Genomic DNA, 21,371 nt, shown 5'->3' on the forward strand with positions numbered 1-21,371 from the left:
CTCTAGCCAGGCTTCACCAGCTGAGACGGCATTCTCTCGCTTCCCTGTGACCATCCAGTCACACGCTTGCTTGACATCTGTAGGGCTTGGGCGTCATTTCTCATTTGGATCCAGTTCTATCCAAACTGTGCTGCTTACCAGTTAACCAGACTCTGGCTTAGTAACTTCGGTGGCACAGGCCTGCGAGTGCATGTGCCTGTGTGACGGGGACTGTGCCAGTCACCTTGGTGGTGTCACAGCTGTGAGGCTGACCATGTCCCCGGCTGTGATTGAGCTCTACCATTTCTGCAGATGGATATAGCAGCAGTGAAGCTGCTGGTGAAAAGACAGAGCAAAATGACGATGACAACGCAAAATCTCAGGAGGTAAGGAAGGTTTTTGCATTTATTTCTTCTGATTGACTTAAGGACTAAAGACAAAGGCACTCAATGCTGTTACCAAACTTTTCTTTATTACTTTTGAAGGAGTAAGTGCAGTGGGACACCATTTCATACAGTATATTTTATCAGTGTCATTTGGATTAATTTTGTTCTTTTCATCTGCCTTTCATCCAAACATTTGTATGAGACCTACTTCTGTTAACAGCCACATAGGATCCTCCCAGAGCTGTGCCTCTTTGGCCACATCAGGTTCCCGCCCTGGCAGCTTAGCACAGCTGAGCCACACACCGGGTCAGGCCAGAGAGCAGGGTGCTGCTGCGCCGGGAGTCTGGACAGGACAGAATGGGAGCAGCAGCAGCAGCAGGGTGTGCGGAAGGCCCACCGGCAGCCCCACGTGGACCCAGGTTCTCACGGCCTCCTGGGAGGCTGCTTACTCCTGACACACCCAAATTTGCAGAAGGCCCAGTGGGGCACAGGACTGCACTGGCCTGGGACAGGCCCCAAAACCAAGGGAAACAGCCTGTCCCCCAGCCAGATCTTCTAGACAACCATTGCCAAGTTTGCCAGTCTTTTAAATAGTCCCTTCTGTTTTCTCGTATTTCTGTATGAGAAAATCAGGGGCCTCCTTTATTCTTCATAAGGTCACGAGTGACGGGACTAACCCCGAATTTGAGTGGATGCGCATATTTATTCCAGAAGTGAAAGCTGACCCAAACTGCTTACGTGCACTGTGTTACCCCAGAATCCTCAGGACTGTGGGTTCACACGCAGCTGCCAGTGCTACAGGCCAGGGGACGGCGCTGAGCCCCAGGGCTGCATTTCCGAAGTGACAGAGCCAGGACTTGAGACCTCTTAGAAGGAAGTCTAAATCTCACTTTGAGAAAATGAGATATTATTTGTGTAACAGAGGATGAAATTCATTTTCCTTCCTTTTCCCCTTAGGAAGATCAGCCAGTAATTATTAAAAGGAAAAGAGGAAGACCTCGTAAACACCCTGTGGAAACAGCATTGAAAACAAGTAGGTATTTGGTGTGTTTTTAGTTCACACAAGCAATTTTCAAACCGAGTTTCTAAGTGAGATTTATTTTTGCATTTTTTAGAAGAGGACTGCAAAACAGATCCTGGCATTGTCACTGTAAGTAATTGCAAAAGATGAGAACTCTTCAAATGTTGCTCTGGACCTAGGGAGGGTATATACTGCAGTATCTAATTTTTTGAACAACTTTATTTTTAAAAAGTATTTGAAAAGCTCTAAATGACTTTTCTTAAATAAAACATTGAATAACCATTCAAATAATATCTGATTACTAATATTTTTACATAAGCATTATTAGTTCTTCAGTCTGATTCCTTCTTCACTTGAGAGTTTGAGTGCATGAAATATTTTCTAGGGACTTAACTCTGTTGTGGTCTCCCTCCATTAAAATACAGAAGCTTGCTGAACCACAAGGTTTTAGGCAGGGGCTTCTTTAGGGAGATTGCTAATGCCTCACCGGGTTACTACTTTCTGTGGCATTCCTTTTGTGATAAATTGTACCCTGATTTCAGTGCAGAAAATTCCTCAGTGATAACGTGCTCTTTTTAAACATTCTTTATCTTTGACCCTGAAGTATATGGCCAACTGAATCTTTGTATCAGGATCTCATTGCATGAGTTTCAGTGACATTATTAGAGGGACAGACCTGTGTCCGCTGACCTAACAAAAGCACATGCGATTCAAGCCTCAGCTCTGCACTGACTCCCAGCCCTGGGACACCGTGGCCCTTCTGGGACTCCATTTCCTTGGAGATCACAGAATTATTGTAAGACAACAAAACGGAAGAGGCACGCGTGAGAGCACTTCCCAGTGTTGGGCTGTGCTACGTGTCCTCCAGTGGCGGCGACCTGAGTGGCCGGGGAGGGGGCTGAGGCAGCCCCGATAGAAGCACGGCGTCCACGTTCGCTTGGTGCACTTCCTCACCTGCAGAAAAGAGGACCCAAATGTTCTGCCTGCATAATAAGTAGCAGTCCTGACCCTTCCTTCTAGGGGATGATGACAAACTGCTGACTTCAGTGCTCTGTTTGTTTCTTTAAATTCAGGTAGAACAATCTCCGCCTGGCAGCAAACTGAAAGTAATTCAAACAGGTCTGTGCTGGCTGCGTTGCTGTGTGTGTGATGTGAGGGAGGGCACGGGAGGCTGTTGGGGTGGCTTTTATAGTTTCATTGCTTCTCACTGAAGTGTTTTTGGTAAAAACAGTTGTCCTTATAGCCATGAGAGGCTGTGCATATTGGCTTTTCCTGTTATCTGAGCCTTTCTGGGTTTTAGAAGTCTGGGAAGCCTTCAGAGAGGAGTGTGAAGGCAAGAAAAAGCAAACTAGGCAAGGCACTTTGCCATGTGCAAACCATAATTTACTGGACCTGTGTAAAGGAGAAGTAGGCTAGGCTGGGGGCAGGGCACTCTTATCACGAAGATACTAGTTCAGCTCAAGAGCCTATTGTTCTCAGAAGAATTCTGAAAGCAGCCTTTGCAGCTTACAAAGCCAGGATGCAAGAGATAAAATTGTTTCAAGTGGTTTTGTCCTTGTTCCAAACAAATGTTGACAATAATTCGCTCTGGATGATGGGATGATGGGAACATTCCACGTTATTTGTTAGTGTTGCCTACATTTTCCAGAATGTTTTACAATGTGTGTGTGTGTGTATTCGTTTCATGGTTTAATAACTTACATAAAAGCAAGAAGATCCACTAGTGGGTTTTAAAGGGTTGACATAGGCAAAAAGATGAGTGCGACAGCTGCTTAGGACCAGATAAGCAGCGTGGTCAGGTCAGGAGGGGGCGCACTCGGGTCACCGGGGCAAGCAGATGTGGACTGTCACGAGGTCTCCACAGTTAACGTGTGTGACCTGGGGACCACACTCCAGTTTCTCTCATCTCTTGGAAAATCAGGTTTGTTGCTTGGTTGGTTGATTAGTTTCTCTGTTTTAACAAGAAGATTCTGCTTATGTTTGGCTTTTAACCAATTTTGAGTCACAGTATTATAATAATTTTAAATCCACATAAGAAGAACTTACGTAACTTCAGTGCCCTTTAAAAGACTCAGATTGGAGTTCTGCGATGTTTGGGTGGTTGTTTAGCAGTAGTTCTCTGAACCTGGGTAGTGATGGCCAGTGTGAGATAGGGGTCTTCTCTGTTGGCCTTGTCTCGGTTCAGCTCTTCCATGTACGTTAGTGTTGAATACACTGAACTCCAGAGAAGGGCGGCTGCTGTAGCCGCAACACTATATAATTCCCACTAGATAAGGAGAAGTATCTGGGTTATTGAGTGTCTTGTGAGTATCCCGTAATTCTAGCTATTTGAAGATAGTATATTGAACTAAACTTTATTTTTCTTACCCAGATCCAATCTCAGAAAATTACAGCACCTACAGAAAGCAAATACATAAAGAATAGGCAAATACGACCAAGCACGGTCTTATAATACATATTTTTTAGTTACTGTAATGTGAGTATTTAGTCAAAGAATTCCAGCTGTCACCCAACTCCTCAGTTATGTGGCTCTGAGCACATTGCTTAAATTCCTGGAGCCTCGTTTTTCCTAACTGTGAAATGGGATTGTAATACTTACAAAGCAACATTGAGATTTCGGTGACCTCTGCAGTCCTGACCTGCAGTTCCCAGTACATCCTGGGGGGTCCCTCAGTGTCTCCTTCCTCCTCCCCTTCTGGGTTCAGAGCATTTGAGGGGAACCCAGCTGCTTCTCCTACATGTGAAAACTGAGGCTTGGTGAATTTGAGTAATTTGCCCACATCACATAGCTTATTAATGACAAATCTTCAGTGTCCTGACCGACATTCCAACATGCCAGTTACTCTGACTCAGACTTTGCTTGGCTAATACAAAACAATGATGAATTGTATAAAAATGCATTAATTAGCACTGGTATATTCATGGACCACAAGCCGAACTGTTGACATTTAGTCTTGTACTAATCAAGTATTAACGCAGAGATTTCCCTTTTCTTAAAGATGAGTCCAGTAAAGAAACAGGCGCCCTGCAAGAAAGAAGTACAAGCAATGTAAGTGTTGATTTTCTTACCGAGATACGTCTTTGAGAAATAAACTTAGTACATGCGCAGTGGACTGCTCTGTCAACTTGGGTGTAACTGCTTCTAGGATGACAGTGAAGAGAAGACAGTAGCAAGTGTGCGCCGGAGAGGAAGGAAGCCCAAGCGTTCGCTCACTTTATCTGATGACGCTGGTATGTTCCTAGCAGATGCTTGATACGGAGCTTTATTATTTCAAAATCAACTTCTCAGAGTTTTCCTCTGGATGAGGGAAAAGTCAGCGGGGTACCGCTAGTATTAATATTACGTAAATACGTGTGAAATGGCTCTAATCCCATGTCAGAAATGGCACATCCCAGATGCGTTTCTGAGAGCACGTGAAGCCTGCGTGAGAGCTGGCTGTGAGCTGCCTAAGTAAACTCTCCCAAATGTGTTTGAGACTAAGTTAAACAGTGGTGGACTGCGAGTGCTGAGACAGAAAGGAAGTGGAAAACCACTTCTGCCTGCAAGTCCCTACTACCCTGCATTCTGAACCCCATGGCTCTGGCCTTTCGAAATGTCTTTGGGAATTGGACAGTCCAGGTGTTCCCCTTCTGTTTGAACAGAATCCTCAGAACCAGAAAGAAAACGCCAGAAATCCATTTCTGAAGCAACCGAGGACAAGAAAGACCAGGAGTCTGAGGAGGAGGAGGAAGAGGAGGAAGAGGACGAGCCCTCGGGAGCCACCACCAGGTCTGCCGCCAGATCAGAGGCTCAGAGGTAACAAGGCAAAGCAGAGCTTCCAAAGACCCTCCCCACTTCCGCATCAGGAATGGCTCGCTTGCGCGGGGCTGCCTTCAGTGACGCACTCATGCCGCGGTGTGAGTTGCTCCCTTCCTTCCGTCTCAGCAGACCGTTCGTGCTCTCCCCCCTCTGGCATTTCGGTTCTCCTCGAAGAACCTGGTTTCCATTTTAGACCGTGATTGAGGATCACCTCAGAGTCTTTGCCAGGGTTAGGTGCCTGTGTGGTGGGACCCACTCAGTTCTTTCACAGGGTCAGTGGCACAGAGTCCTCGTCTCCCAAGTGCGGGTCACTGCGGGTAAAAACACAGAGCGGTCCAGCAGTCCCTGCGAGCGGCAGACTCCATCCAGGGAGGGAGAGGGCGCTGGCCCTCGGAGGCGCCTCTAACCAGTGCTACGGAGAGGTTGGTCACATGCAGGTGCCCGCGTGTGACTGTTTTTAACTCAAATAACTGGCTATTTCATGTTTCCCGAACCCTAGCATAGCCAGAGGCCTCTGGAAAAGAGCGCCATGGTCAGATGAGTTTGCGCAATGCCAGCGACCTCTCTCTCTAAGTCACGGTGTGCCTGGAAGTAGTCGGGGCTTGGTGTCTCTAAGTCACGTTGTGCGTGGAAGTAGTCGGGGCTTGGTGTCTCTAAGTCATGGTGTGCGTGGAAGTAGTCGGGGCTTGGTGTCTCTAAGTCATGGTGTGCGTGGAAGTAGTCGGGGCTTGGTGTCTCTAAGTCACGGTGTGCGTGGAAGTAGTCGGGGCTTGGTGTCTCTGAGTCACGGTGTGCGTGGAAGTAGTCGGGGCTTGGTGTCTCTGAGTCACGGTGTGCGTGGAAGTAGTCGGGGCTTGGTGTCTCTGAGTCATGGTGTGCGTGGAAGTAGTCGGGGCTTGGCGCAGCCCGTGTCATTGCACCGCGCGGCATCCATCGGTGTTCCTCTCCCCACGGCACATCGTGAGGGGGTCACGTCAGTTTAGTTTCATAACTTTTTTTCTAAAGTGAGAATATTTTCTATTTTTAATGTGATTCACAACCTGTTAAGGTATCATCTATAATTTCCTTATCCAAGATTAATTAAAAAGTTCACGAATATTTATTTCCAGAGTGTCACTTACACCTGTCATGGCAGTATGTTATGTTTACATAAAGACTTAAAGTCTACCGATTCCTGATTCCTCCGACCTTGTACTTTATCAGCCCTTCGAGTTGTGGTGCACTTCCTCAAAGGTCAGGTGTTAGAGCTGCAGTCTTCAGGTGCTCACATGGCTAGAAGGAAGCTGGAGGATTCGCATTCGTGTGCCAGGTGGGGCAGCTCAGATAAATAGAAGGTAAATAGAAGTCAGAGTCAAGATTCCTGTTGATAGGAGGGGGTCAGGGTGCTGGAGCCCAACACCCCTGCAGTCAGGTACAGGACACCCCACCAGCAGCGCCACCTAAAAATTGTGGAACGATCACCTGGTGCAGTACAGCCCACCTCCGAAAGTTCCATAGGCTTTCTAGGCATCTTCGAGTGAGTCTAAAAGGAGCTATCATATTGGCCTTTTAAAATTCATTCTTCAAAGATAAATGTTTCTGACTTAGGGTTTTATAATCACCTGGACTTATCAGTGCTCTTCCTTAATGTGCTTGATTTGCAAGTGGATTCTTTCCTCTTTGGTTCAGATTCTTTGACATTAGTTGATTGGTCCCGGATTCTCAGGGTGGGGCGGGCTGGGGTGTCAGCGGGTCAGTACTGCAAAGTGATCAGTGCCTTATAGTGCCTTAGTCACCGCCAGCACATACCACGGTGGCTGTGACCTCCTCCTGGCCCTGTGTTCTGGTTCAGTGGGAGCCGGTCCCCCTGCAGCTTCTACTCTTGGGGCCTCTGTCCAGCTCCCCCCAGACACTTCAGGGTGACTGCTAGGGCTCCTCTTCTTGTTTGAGCCCCTCCTCGCCCCTGTTCTCGGTTTGTCTGGCTCCTCTTCAAGAAGCAGATGCTCCACACCCAGTGCGGGCTGACGCACACAGAGAAGGGCCGTCCCACCTCACACCCTGGGCACTGTGCTTCAGTGTGCAGTCGGTCCTGAGTTCCCTCACCTTGACCTTCACGCTCCATTCAGCAAGTCCTTCTTCTTAGCGTTTTTGCTGGCGACTCAGATCGTCGTCCCCTGACACTCGTGCAGTTGACCACCTGGACCCAGTGACAGGGCCTGGGCACCCAGCCTTGTGCATTTGTGCTTCATGACCTTGGCCCCTTTTCTTGTCTCACGAGCACCTCTGAGATCTTTATCTTGTCACCAGTGTGCTTTCTGAGTGTCACAGATTCCTCTTCCTCTGCGTCACTGCAGACTCTCCCAGTCAGAGCAAAGCAGCCTCAGGTGACGTGAGGTCTGCCTGTTAACTGTGTCCCAGAAGACCAGCTATTTTCCTGCTTTTAGTCCCTATTCACTGACTCACCCCAAGGAACCTCATCCTCTCTGAAGCGCCCAAGGGCCTAGTGCTCAGGGCGGCCGCCTCTCAGGGCTTCTATAATCTAGTTCAGAAAGCACCAGGGTGAGCCACCTGCGGGATCTCCTAGAAATCTCTGAAGACCAGCCAGAGAGAAGTTACCTACCAGTATAAAGGTTAGTGAATCTGCCCCATTTGTGAGGGAAGTCCCTGCTTACACTTCAGGTCATTTTTAATCCCCTGAGACTACCTCTGACACAGTAGTGCTTCCTCCCGGAACTCCGTGAAGACCTTCGTCTCACCAAACAACAGTCTCTGGGGATCACTGGCTTCCTGGATGGGAACCTACTCCAAACACAGTGGTGAGGGTGCAGAGGGAGTCTCGGTGTCCTCGCCAGTCGGCCTCACCTCAGGGTCCCCTACACAGGCTTGTCCTCAACACCCGTGAGCCTCACATGCACCACCTGTCCGCCAGGACGGAAGGTGAGGTGCGTTTTTCCTGAGTGGTCACAGATCTGGATGCCTGGTTAAGTCAGCGCAGCGTGGAGGAGCAGGTGCTGGCCCACAGCCATTCCTGCTTCAGCCGGAGCTGGAGAGGCCAGGGAGTGGCAGTGAGGCGCCCGCTGCGGCCCCTCCACCACAGCCCAGGCCTTGGCTGACCCCACAGGCTGAGCCGGGTCCTGCTCCGCCACAGCTTGTGCTGGTGCCATTCTTGCTTGAGTGCCCCTGCCTGCACTGGCCTATCTCTAGCTCTCCTTCCCGCCACACTGCGGGCCAGGCTGCTCAGGTGGTGCGGTGTGTGCCGTTGCTTTATTCGCTGTGTTCTCCTCTGGGCTAGAAGCTTGTTCCTTTGAGATCAGGGACTGTCCTACTCTCTGCACGTTGCAGCATCAGGAAATGCCAGACCCCTCGGTGCACAAAACCCATTCCGACAGCTCGTACCATGTGGATCTTCACATCACACTTGTCATGCAGGGATGGGTTGTTGTCCCCGTGCACAGCAAGGGGGTCCAACTCAAGTGCCAGGCTTCGTGCACGTAGATTCTCCATGAACCTTCATCAAATAAAATGTAGTATTTTCCTTATTTTTTATGTGAGAAGAATCTCAGAAAGATCTGTTCATTATTTCTTAAAATGTGCAGAACTATCAGGGAGGCTCTTGCAAAGACTCAGGCTCTGATTGGGGGGTGGGGGAGGGGGACTGGGCGGGGCCTGAGAGTCTGCATTTGTAACAAGGTCCAGGTGATGCCAATGTGCTGGTCAGACCACACTCTGGGTGGAGAGGGAGGGCCTGTTGACCCCCCAGCTTGTGCTGCGAGGAGAAGCACACTGACCTCACACTTTCTCTGCTGTGTGGCACTTGGCACCGGGCCAGACACCCCACCTGTCCAGTACACAGGGCTCGGTTCCTGACTGGTGGCTCCTAGACATGGTTCGTAATGGGCTGTGGTCAGCTCAGAGTAGGTGAAACGTGCTGAAACTTGATCATGCGCACCCAAGTTTGACTCAGTTTGAGTTTATTTTTGCTGTCAAAGGGCCAATAAGCAGACATGGCTTCCTATGGGTAAAGTCCCATTTCTCCATCCTCTGCGGGTTCTGCTTTCCGGGTGCTGACTTAGTACCAAGCACTGGAGCTGGAACTGGCTGAAACCCAGCAGCTGCCCCGGAGACACGTCCTGTCTCGTGGGGGAGACGTGCTGGGACTTCCAGACCTTTTTGACAGCAGCACACAGCAGGGACCCATTTTGCCACCCTGCTCCTGTAAGTGAAACCAAACTTCCATGAGCCAGACTTAAAGGAAGTGACGCCAGGGGTGTTTTCTGTGTGTCCTGTTCATACTTGGTTTTAAAATAATGCCTGTCCTGTAAGCGGCCGCTGGGAAAAGCACAGTGGGTGAATTACAATGGTAGGTGCTGTGGGACTTCGAAGAGCAGCTTCCCTGAGGAGCTGCTTTTCACTGGGGCCTAAAACGATGTTTGCCAGATGGGAGGTGTGGAGTAACTCCTCCCCCCAAAAATGACATGCCAAAGCATGAAAATGTAGAAGAACATTGTGTGTTTGGCAGGACTGTGGGCCAGATGGTGCAAAGTCAAGGGTAAGTGATCAAGGACTTGGTGGGTTCTGCTCTGGATGACTTCATCCTGAAAGCGTCACAGAGCCAGAGATAGAAACATACACAGAGATGTGGATAACCGTGATAGAGACGTGATTGACTGGAGTTGCCCACAGATCATTCTGGTAGTGGCGTGCAGGCAGGCCTGGGCTGTGGGCAGGGAGAGAGTATGTAGGACACGTCTGCTGTGGCATCGCCACCTGTCGGCTGTGAGCTGCGCTGAGACTGCACTTCCTAGGAAGAGTAGGTGCGAGCCTGCTGCGTTCTTGCCAGTGGTTTCCACTTGGGGCAGTGTGTGTGGGAAAGGCTGTTGATTATTTCATAGGTAGAACAGCTGAGCCCAAAGAGGAAGGTCAACTTGACCAAGTCAACACCTAGAATGTGGCTGCGCTGGAGCCAGAGCGAGGGGTTCTGCCTGCTCTGTGGGTGAGGCTGTCCACAGATAACCGCTCAGCACGAGCTCTGCTGGACTCTCCTTTTCCTGTGTGTGAGCCATACCCAGGTTTTCTTTTCTTGGCTTTCAAGTTCAAAACTCTTTTTTTTTTTTTTTTTTTAAAGAACTCCCAGATCATTTGAAGCAGCTCCTTCTAACTTTCACCACTGCCTGACTTGTGTCTGCTGCAGGTCAAAGGCGCAGCAGTCCCCTCCCACTAAACGCAAGAGGGAGGCCAGCCCCCCGGGAGCCCGCACGCGAGGCCAGCAGCGGGCGGAAGATGCCCCCATGAAGAAGGCGAAGCGGTAATCCTGAGTGGACGCGCGGGGACGAAGGAGAAAGCTCCAGCCTTGGGCGCAGGCTTTTTTTTTTTTAACCAGGGAAAGTACCCGCATGTGCTCTAAGTTCCTAGGTGCAAGCTTTTTCTTGTTATGTTTTAAACGGCTTTATAAACTGTTGTTCATAGAAGATAGATACTATGTACATTTATTTCAGATAAAGGAAAATAAGTTTACTTTGTATCAACTCAAAGCAAAGTAGCTGTATATTTTAACATTGGAAATTGGGATTTCCCGATGGGGCACGTTGGGAATGCAGACCCTTCAGCCCATCCGACACCAGGCTGCCTACTGGTCATCTGTGTACAGTATATAAACATGTAAAAATAGGTTGTATTTTACTCTGTGTATGATGCTAATCAATGAACACTTTATTTATTTTACAGAGAAAACTTATCTGTGAACTTTACTATATATCTGTTTATTTTATTTTATTATTTTTTTAATTGAAAAAAGGATTTTAAATGCTATGCAGTCATTAGTAGCAGTGTTTTAGGACTGCCCGCTTGTAACTATGAATATGATCTGGCAGGAAATGCAGAGCCTTCTCGCATGTGTTCAAGTAAAGTAGTTTAGTTCAAGGGGCTCCGTGGCCTTTCTGTTCACAGTTGTGACTGTTTTTTAAGAATATCACTTGTTTTTAGATTATACTCTCATCTGTGACTTCACTACCAGCCCCACTGGTGAAGGAGGGTCTGGTTCAGGTAAAGTTACATCCCGTTTGTCACCTGCAGCAGAAACATCCTCCCCGCCCCCCCAGTCCGTGTTCACTCCTCTCTGCTGTTCCGACGCTTAACCCATATTCCCTCATATCATCATTTTCAGAGAAGAGAAATGCTTTGAAGATTAGGCCACTCCTATCATGCTCCAGGATTTTACGTTGTTTCCTACATAATCATTACAGGCTAGAAACTGGTTTTATTGCCAGATCCTTTTTTAAACATCTTTAATCTCCCATATGAGCAAACTGTCCAACTTATGTTTTTCATAAGATTAAACTTTTCTTAAGATCAAATTTGTCTCTAGCAATGATGTGATGAGTTGCCAAATAATTGAGATTATTTTAAAATGTTTTATTCATATTCTTGTTTTGTAATTAAAATTTACATTCAGTGTGTGAATTTTTTTTGACACAATGTAAAGTGGATATTTCTGTCATTTTACATGGTTTCTTACTGAGATTTTATATATAAATTATAAAATGTTTCCCAAAACTTAAGTAGTAAGATTTTTTCTTTTCTGAACTTCAAAATCACTCCTGTGAAAACCATTTCTTCTCTTTAACTAATTTGTCTTAGACATATTGTTCCATTCTTACATTTAAATGTGAGCTATTGATGGTACGTCTTGGTAGAATTAAACGCGAGATGCCATCGGGTGGCGCTGCTCTTCTGACCAGATCGCGCCGTGAACGGCAAGGCTGAGACTGAACTGTCTGCAAACCCCAGGCCAGGCTTCTCTCTGCTCCGCCACAGGGGAGGGAGGCACCATCTCCACCTGGAAGGCAGGCTCACAAGCCAAAATACAGTGCTTTTGCCCAAACATCTAGGCAACTGATAAAACCTAACTGGTTTGGTCACAGTGGGGGATAATTGGAACTCAAACAAATGCTGAAAAAAGGTCACGTGCTTATTTTTCTGCTTCCCTTTGATTTTTGTTAGTTTATTGTTCATCCTATGTGCAAGAGTACCTTATATTTCCTAAAATTGCTGCTTAGCTATCTTTGTGATTAAGTCAAGAGCAAGAAGTTTTTCATGATACAGACACAGGTGATTTTCTCAGGGGAGGAGAACAGTGGTATAGCCGGCATTTTCCCCTGCATTGCCGTTCTGGGAAGCGCACAGGTGATGGGCCCCAACTCCATGCCCAGCACCAGGGATGCAAAGATGAACCTACTCAAACCTCCTGAGTTTACAGCCCTCCCACCAGATCCTAATATGTCAGATTGCTGCAGATGCTACAAAGGGAATTCTGCAGTCTATTCTGAAAAACTGGTTCTTCAATACATAAGTGGAGGAACCAGGATATAAGGAAACAAACAAACCTTTAGACAGTCAACGGAGCCTGGAGAGACGAAACTCAATAGTTCAGCCCTGGCTGGTGTGGCTCAGTGGATTGAGTGTTGTCCTGTGAACCAAAGGGTTGCCAGTTCAATTCCCAGTCAGGGCACGTGCCTGGTTTGCGGGCCTGGTCCCCAGTAGGGGGTGCACAAGAGGCAAACATATTGATGTTTCTCTCCCTCTCCTGCCCTCTGTAAAACTAAAATCTTTTGAAAAATCAAACAACTACCAAAGGTGGAGGGGATCACTTGTAGTCCCACAAGTCCAGATTTATTATCTCTGATGTATAATTCCTTTGGACTTTCTTTGATGTACAAATATGCAAAACCTACTACACCAAATCTTAGATGCTATAGGCAATAAAATTCATCCTTTCTTTTTCACCACTAAGAAAAACTGTGACACAGAAATGAACTACTCTGTCCTACCCACTTGCTTTGAAATGTTTCTCCCTTCCAGCTTTAGCTGGGTGACTGGGCGTGAATTAGATAATCCTTTGCACATGTCTCAGGAGCAAAACAGAAGCATCGTCCACTTGTGGGTATTTTCCTTTCTCCAGTCCCAGAAAGCGCTTAGTGGTTGCTTTGCAAGAAATGATAACATCACGGGCTTTTCTCCAGCCCTGATTATTTGCCTCACCCTCATCAATACAAGATGTATTTCTTGCTGTGGGGTTTCTGTGACTTTCTGAGGACACAGTGACATCAAGTTATAATGCCATCTTTTTAAAGAGATTTTAAATAGTGTTTAAAATCAAAGTGCATGGAGCCAATGATGTGCATGATTCGGGTGTGGCGACATAGGACTGGTTATGAACAAGGTCACGCGCGACAATGACATGGACAACTACAGCGCACCTGCCGCGGAGTCAGTAGCAATCTTAAGATGCTTCCTCATTGCAGCGATGTTACAACGTGTGTAGCAGGAAGTGTGCCTTTGAATTCATGAAATATGTAGATAGATGTTTTGCAAAACTGAAGTTCCACATCTACCTTTTCATACCCTTTGAAAAAAGATTTATATCTTTATAGAATATTTCTTATAATAAAAAATGCAGAACTATTATTACATGTGTGTATATAATGTATACATAGATAATGTACATACATAATTATGATATAAATAATTGTTTCTAAAAACCCAATTTACCCACAATGCCTTGGAAGCTTCTAGCATGCCCTCACGGTTACTACCTTTCTAATTACAGGTTTATCATTTTACTGCATATGTAAATAATACATTTCTAAACAATACTTTTAAGTTTTGAATGTTTCTGCACTTGATACAAATAGAGTCCTATTTTAAGGATCAATTGAGTTGCTTTTTTCTTGTACCCTGATTTGAAATTCATCTATGGTTAGTGTTACGTAGTTCAAGTTCATTCATGTTCACTTCTGTATGAGTGTTCCATTTAAAGACTATATCAAAATACACTTAGCTATTATTTCCCTGTTACCGGTCTTGGGGTTGTTTCCAAGTTAAACAATATTATGAATGTTCTATAAGTATTTTGTGGGCAGGCCCTCCCAAACTTATTAATATCATTGTACATAGAGAAAATGGTGTTTGTCAGCCCACTGAGGTACGTGGGAGGACAAAGCTGGTTGCTCCCCCGGGAGACAGGAGCCTGTGAACCAGAGGGCCAGACCGCTGGGCTGCCGTGGAGGCTCCAGCTTCAGTACCGCCCCACCCCCACACCGCAACCGCCAGCTTTCCGCTCCAGGGTACAAGTGCTCATTCCTAGGGGAGGCATATTTTCAGGTTGGCAAGACAATGCCAAATGTTTCCCACCTGCTGTCACCGCAGTGTCACCGAAGTGCCCGCCGGCGCACTTCTCTTCCTTGACGTTTAGTGGGACAGGACTTCTTAAGCTCTGCCTGTCTAGTGGAGGAGACCTCTGTGGCCTTTGTCTGCATCAGCTGCAGAGAGACTGAACACCTTTTCGAGTGTAGGTTCCCATCCTTGTTTTCCTCTTCGGTGAAACGCCTGTCCATGTCCTCGGTCCATTTTGGTCTTTGTGTTTTCCTTGCTGACTTGCAGGAGTTCTTTACATATTCTTATGTAAAAGTAGAAACATGTATCTTTATATATTCAAGGATAATAAACCTTTGTGTGTGTGTGTTATGAATACCCCCAACACACACGTGTACACACATATGCACAAATGGGTACTTTATCATTTCACTTTCTTTATGGTACTTTTTGGTGAACAGTTTTTAATTGTAATGCAATTAAATATAAATTTCATCCTGTGGTTGGTTCTTGTGCTTTGGCTTAAGATCACATATTCTCCTAAAGGCTTTGACGTTTTGCCTCCTGCGTTTGTGGCACAGAGCAGACCAGCAAGAGCTCTACCAGCACATGGCCCCAGGAAGCCAAGTGCCCAGAAGAGTCTAGGCCGGACCCCACTGGGCACCACTAGACCTTAAGACACAATCCCAGGCCAGAACGCGTGTTGCTGAAACTGATTCTCCAGTCAGACCAGCCTCCTCAGGCTATTGTCCTGGAGGTGCCTTTCTCTTTTCTTTTTTGGGGGGGATCCCTTAAGGCCTGTATCCCACATCTTCCTCCTGCTTGTTCACTCCCAGTTTGATGAAGCCCCAGTAGCATTCTGAGAAACGGCCTCCACAATAACAAAGAACCAGAAGAATGAGACACTATACCCAGCCCCAAGCTTTACTGACCATTCCAAGGTTGTAAGTAGTTGCCGGGCACCAGTGCAACACAGAGTCCCAGACGGCCACCCTGTGTGCCTGGGGCGTTCTCATCGGGACACACACACCCCACGGACACACGAAGCCTCTGGAGAATACCTGCAGCTCCGCGCACAGACGGAAGCCACTACAGAGAGGGGAGATCTCTACGCAGGTGGTTACAGAGTTCGTGTGATGCTTCCCAGGGAGCCATGCCCCCCAGATTAGTAGATTGCAAATGTGTGTGTGTGTGTGTGTGTGTGTGTGTGTGTGTGTGGTATTGTTGCCACGGCAGTGGGGAGAGCATCTCCCACTAAAACCCTTCCCCAAGTACCAACCACCAACCCCTCCCCCACCCAGCTGTTTGTCTGAAGGCCTCACGACACTGGAGTGAACAGGGGTTTTTGCCTCCAGGTCAGTTGCTTCCTGTGCAGGGCGTCCCTCACTGTGGAACTGAAGGCCGGGTGCAGCATCTTCTTCCTACCTCCTACCGCATCATAGGAAGTCACTTTAGACCTTGTTTTAGTCATGGGGCAGTCAGGTATTAGAGACCACATCAGTTATTTTAACAGACCCTTTAATCCTGGGGATGGGCTTCAAGAGCTATTGAGGGACAGAAAAGCAACAGGGGGACATGATGTGATGTCGAGTAACTTCAGAAAGCAGCCATCACCGTCCCCCTGGGATGGGGAACAGAATAGAAGGCTGGGATGCCGAGGTCATGGAAGGGGAGGCCATGCAGAGCTGGGACCCAGAAGGACGCTGCCCATTTGGTGGCTTCTCAGACAGGACACTGTGGCTTGTTCTCAGAGACTGGGGAATCTGGAACCAACAGCCCGTGCAATCAGCTGTCCCTGCCAGGTGCAGAGCCATCTCAGCTGGGGGATGCTAATGGGAGGAAGGGTGACCCGAGGAGACGAAGAAGCAAGTCCCTCCTCGAGCTTGAGCCTTCTGGTCTCTGTTTAGTGCCCTTGCTTGAGAGCAGTTGCAGAGCCAGCCAGCAAAGGAGAAACGGTGTTGGCAGGGGCCCGGGCCAGCACCACAAAGCAGGGCAGAGATGGCTGGGTGCAGTGAAGACACAACAGCTTAGTTATCGGCACAACCCACTGGTCCGTCCACCTGCATCCATCCATCCAGCCCTTCTGCACACACAGATTTCTGTCCAAGAACACCTGTGATTGTGGGTTTCCCTTATTCCCTCATAAGCTCGGCAACGCATCTTGAGTATGCAATTCAAGTGTGTAATTCTTCTACCATCTGAGTGTTTTTGCAGCAGTCGGGCCTTGACAAGTGCCCAGGATGCCACGCTTTCTACCATAAAAACCTCACAGACACTTTTCAAATCCTCTGCAGAAATCATGTGTCCTCATTCCCTCAGTTCATAGCTCCTGATGGACCGGCCTCTCCATTAGCTTCTAAAAAATGTGTTTCCCTGTGACCATGTGCAGAATCTGGTCCGTGCTTTTTCTTCAATGTCACCTTTTCAAAATGAGTTTATCATCAAAGCTCAGAGTTGTTTTCATTTGCAGAAACCAATTTGTCAGTCTTCAGCGACTCTTCCTTGAAATAGTCAAACTCACATTTTTTTTTTCATCCAAAAGGAACTATTCGACACGAACTTGCCTTTTTCTATTTTTGACTCATGTGTCTCTGTTTACCCTCAAACACTGCTGTTAACTTCATCCCTGTCATCTTGGGGTCCTCTGGTGCTTCAGAAAGATTCTTTACCCAGTAAACATTCTTGGAGTTTAAAAGCATATAACTGGTCATTTTGGATTCTTAAAATTAAAAAGTAAATCTAACCCTTAAGTGAAATCCATGTCTTAACAAATGTGTCCAGCCTCCACCCCGCCCACCCCCCCCCCCCCGGCCCCTACTTCCTTCCGACTTGAATGTAGGTTGATCTAGAAAGATGGCTTTGGACAGAAGAAGCCTTTGTTTTTCCTTTTCATATTTCACTAAGGACCCTTTTTGAATCCATAGGAAGCACGCGTCCCAGCCCCAGTTCACCTGCATTTGTGTACAGCTTTCTCCAAAGCCTCCTCGAGCTTCTCCCTTTGACAGTTCCCAGGACAGCCCGGTCCCATCTGTTCACTTGACATTCCATTAAGCCTGAGAGCTACCACAATATCCTGTTCTCCCCTTCCTGTTTCTAGCCACACTTACTCAGGCAGAATGACAGTTTGCTGCAATTCCCGGACATAAATCTCTCCAGTACGCTTCTCCCCGGCACTGCCCCCTCCCCGTCCCCCTCCCCGTCCCCCCCCCCCCCCCCCCGCCAGCCCCTTTCTCTGAAAGCACAGCCTTCTGGCCCTTTCCCTTTCGGAACCCAGTCCGAAATATCCCAGAGTGGAAATAAACATCTCCGAGTTAGGCCTCAGAAAATGATTTAACAACAACAAAAGAAACTGAAATATGTTATGTGTGCTAAAAGGCAAAGGGAACAGCCGTGTACCTGAGATCGGTGGTACGCTCGCATGGTCTACAGAGCCAGCTCTGAGACAGACATCCTAACGTCGCGGTCGTATTCTACACGACCTGGGATAAGTCACTTGGCCTCTCTACACCTCAGGCTCCTTGTCCATAAGCAGAAATCCCAGTACCCGTCCCACGGATCTTAGAGGGTGGTGTGGCGATGAAATGAGACCATCCATTCAATACGTATTTGCTGAGAGCATACCACAGGCCAGGCTCATTCTAGGCAAAGGGGACACACGGTGAGTCATTTAAAACTTCGTTTACAGGACTCGTCCATATGACTGCATGTAGCTAGAGGGAGTTCATTCTTGTTGATGTGTAGTAAGTAGCATCCTATTCTGTGAATGATCATAAATGATTTACCCATTCTACTTTAATGGATAATTTTTTAATTTTTACGCATTGATTTTAGAGAGAGAGAGAGGAAAGAAGGAAGAGAGAGAGAGAAACATCAAATTGCTGTTCCACTCATTTACGCATTCATTGTTGGATTCTTGTATGTGCCCTGACCAGGGATTGAACCCACAACCTTGGTGTAGAGGGATGACACTCTAACCCACTTAGCTACCTGGCCAAGGCTGTCCATTCTACTCCTAATGAGCATTTGAGTAGGTTCCAGGTTTTGGAAAGTAGAAAATGAAGCTATGCACATTCTGGCATATGAGGTCTGTCCAGAAGTTATTCAGCCATGTAATATGAGAAATAGAGATGCTTATTGGAGATGATACAAGATACAAGAAACAGTGTACATAGGATAATGATACCTCAGTCCCCTTCCAAGTAGGCAGCTTGGGACCTCACACAGTTCTCCCTTTCACCATCAGCTGCCCTGTCGTGTTTTCCTGAATCTCTTTTCGATGGCCTGAAACCTCTTCCCTTTCAAAGGTGATTTCAGTTTTGGGAAAAGGCAGAAGTCTCAGGGTTCCAAATATGGGCTGTGAGGGGGCCTGAGTCACCTGGGTGACTTGATGTTTCACCAAAAAACTCTGCACAAGACGTGATGCTTGAGCAGGCACGTTGTTATGATGAAGCTGCCAGTCACCAGTTGCCATAGCTGCGGCCTTCCGAATCACCCGACTAGTTTCCACAGAGGAATGTTCAAGCTTAACACATAATCTGATGCAGATTCCTTGCTCTACTCACTCAGTTATTTTGAATGTGACAGCCACACAGTACACATGCCCACTCAATGGCATCTACCGCCCCCACTGACTAGTACAGTGAAGTCATCATTATTCACACATGCGCATTCCAGTCCTCTGTCCTTGGCTGCCAGGTTACATGGATGTTGGCAAACTCTTGTCGTTACAGTAACAATGGCTGGACTTTTTCCAGACAGACCTCATGTGTCTTTCAGTGAATTTTTGGGCACATTTCTATTGGGTCAGTTCTTCTCTAGCCTTTCTGATTATTTCAGAAAGTCCCAGGTCGGCACTAGTGCACTATCATACCTCTTTAGCCCTTGTCCATCTGTCTTTACAACAGCCAGCCAACTTCAGGCCCCGGCCTGCAGAATCCTGCTCTATCTAGTTAGTACTGACACTGCTTTATTGGCATTACATGTGTTTTTAAGATTATATATGGTAAGATTATATGTGGTATTGTTTATATATTTCTATACAAATACACTTGCATTATTTTTGTGTAGTTTATACAAAGGTTCGTTTGAAAATATGGTTAAGTCCCAGCAATAATCATCTACATGGGGTATTAAGTAAATAGTGATCTAGGCAGACACACAGAGATGGCAAACTGTGAAGGGGTCTGGGGTGCTTGGAATTAAGGGAACGCTGCTCTACGAAAGCCACGCTCTTGAGTTATGGATCTTTGTTTACCATCGCCAGGCGGCAACTTGTCCAGAGTAGTTGGTTTAATTAAAGACAAAGAGGTCAAATTGGGCATGTGGGCGGATAAAGCATCCGGTTTCCTGGATTCCTGAAGGAAAAAGTCTCAGGAGTGAGAGAGTCCCAGGCAGATGGAGAACCGAAGGACTACGTGAGCCGAGCCGGCCGTGGAGAACAGTCTCTTTTAAAAACAGCACATTTTCTTGTTTGTGTCCTTTGGCAGAGTGCATGGGTGGGTGGGATCCGCACGACAAGGAACAGGGCAGGCAGCATGTAGGTGGAGAAACAGGAGCCAAGGGTTTGGGAGGGGGGGGTGTCCACAGGAACCACACAGATTCACCTGGCTTTGTTAGGAAGTGGGGAGAACCATAAGGTGAAGAGCACCCCCAGTATCAGCACCTCCCCCCTTGACCACCACCCTTGACCCGGGCATCACTGAGCACCTCAGAAATCTGAACTAAGTCCCCAAATCTATGTCCGCTCCTCGTTCCAGCTAGTATCCCCAACACTCATGCTCCTGTGACAGTAAGTGCTATCATTTCATGGGCAGCTGGGTGGGTTTCGGGTTTGCAAGGAAAGTTCTGGAGATGGATGGAGGCGATGGTGCCCGCCGATGTGAGTGTGCTTAACGCCACTGAACAGCACCCTCACAACGCTCCAAGGGGTAAGTTCCACGTCATGCATATTGTACCACAATTAAAAAATAAACGATAAACACTACAAAATCGGTGCCGCACCTGTCCATTCCCTCCATCTCCAACACCACCTAATGGAAGTGGCCGTTGTCTCTGGCTCGTAGCTCCCAACGGACTGCCATAATTCTCCTTTCATCGTCCCCACAATCCAGAGTAATCTTTTTCAGATGTAAATCATACGCAGTTAACTCTTTGCTTAAAATCTTCCTATAGCTTCTTGTCAAACTTAGAATAAAGTCTGCACTGCTACTGTGGCTTATTAAGCCCCGCCCAGTCTGGCCTCTGGTTGCCTCTTGGACCCCAAGTCTTGTGACTCGGCCCCACCCCTACCACGCTCCAGTTGGGTCCATCCAATTGGGTCGGGAGCATCCGGTTGGGTCCTTGAGCACGCTGCAATCGTTCCCATCATGTGCCCTTTGCACTGGTTTTCCCCTCTGTCTGAAAAATCTCTTCCTCTACATTCTTTCTGCTTCGAATCACACCCCAGCTAAAGTAGCCCCAGGTCACCTCTGCCAGGCCACTCTGCTTTCATTCTCTTCACAGCACTGCCACCAGCCGATGCTTTGTCCATCGCTGCATTTCAGCATGTTTCTTGATGGTTTTCACCCCTGGAGTGTTAGTTATGGAGACTAGTCCCCTAGGGGGCCTTGAATCCCAGAGCAGAGACCAACGCCTGAGACCTGGTAGGACCTGTAGAAAAATTGGTTGGATATTAAAGGAATGAAAGGAAGAGACTTGAGAAAGGGAAATTAGTTGGGGGAATTTGCAAGGAGAACATGGCATATCGCCTTGAGAGCTCCTAGGATAGTTACTTAGACGCAGAGAGGTAATAAATTTGGAAGACTTTCTTTGAATTTTATACAAAACGCAACATAACGCACATAATAAATGTCTTCCTCTTTATCCACCCAAACCTTCTCCTCTTCTCCACAAAAGGAAAAAAAAACAAGACAGAAAGAAAGAGTACTATCATCCACCCAATGTCTAACAGAGAACCCAAATGAGAAAAAAACTGAGGTACTAGACAGGCTTGTTGGGGAGGCCCGAACTTTCTGATGTTTAAGGCGAAATACCGCAGTTAGTCTCATGAAAATCCTTC

At 47.3% G+C, this 21,371-nt stretch overlaps 1 protein-coding gene across 1 annotated transcript in view; it reads left to right on the plus strand.

Moving 5' to 3' along the window:
- The window catches only part of BOD1L1 (biorientation of chromosomes in cell division 1 like 1), a 53,108-nt gene extending 39,186 nt beyond the window's left edge, over window positions 1-13,922 (plus strand). The window contains exons 19-26 of the mRNA XM_024573622.4: window positions 292-365; window positions 1,323-1,398; window positions 1,481-1,515; window positions 2,460-2,505; window positions 4,386-4,435; window positions 4,533-4,617; window positions 5,029-5,182; window positions 10,356-13,922. Of these exons, the coding sequence (XP_024429390.2) occupies window positions 292-365; window positions 1,323-1,398; window positions 1,481-1,515; window positions 2,460-2,505; window positions 4,386-4,435; window positions 4,533-4,617; window positions 5,029-5,182; window positions 10,356-10,473 (638 nt within the window). The 3' untranslated portion in view covers window positions 10,474-13,922. The remainder of the gene's footprint in view (window positions 1-291; window positions 366-1,322; window positions 1,399-1,480; window positions 1,516-2,459; window positions 2,506-4,385; window positions 4,436-4,532; window positions 4,618-5,028; window positions 5,183-10,355) is intronic.
- Window positions 13,923-21,371: the final 7,449 nt, after the last annotated feature.

Source organism: Desmodus rotundus, chromosome 4 (genome assembly GCF_022682495.2).
Source record: "Desmodus rotundus isolate HL8 chromosome 4, HLdesRot8A.1, whole genome shotgun sequence".
Taxonomy (NCBI): Eukaryota; Metazoa; Chordata; class Mammalia; order Chiroptera; family Phyllostomidae; genus Desmodus; species Desmodus rotundus.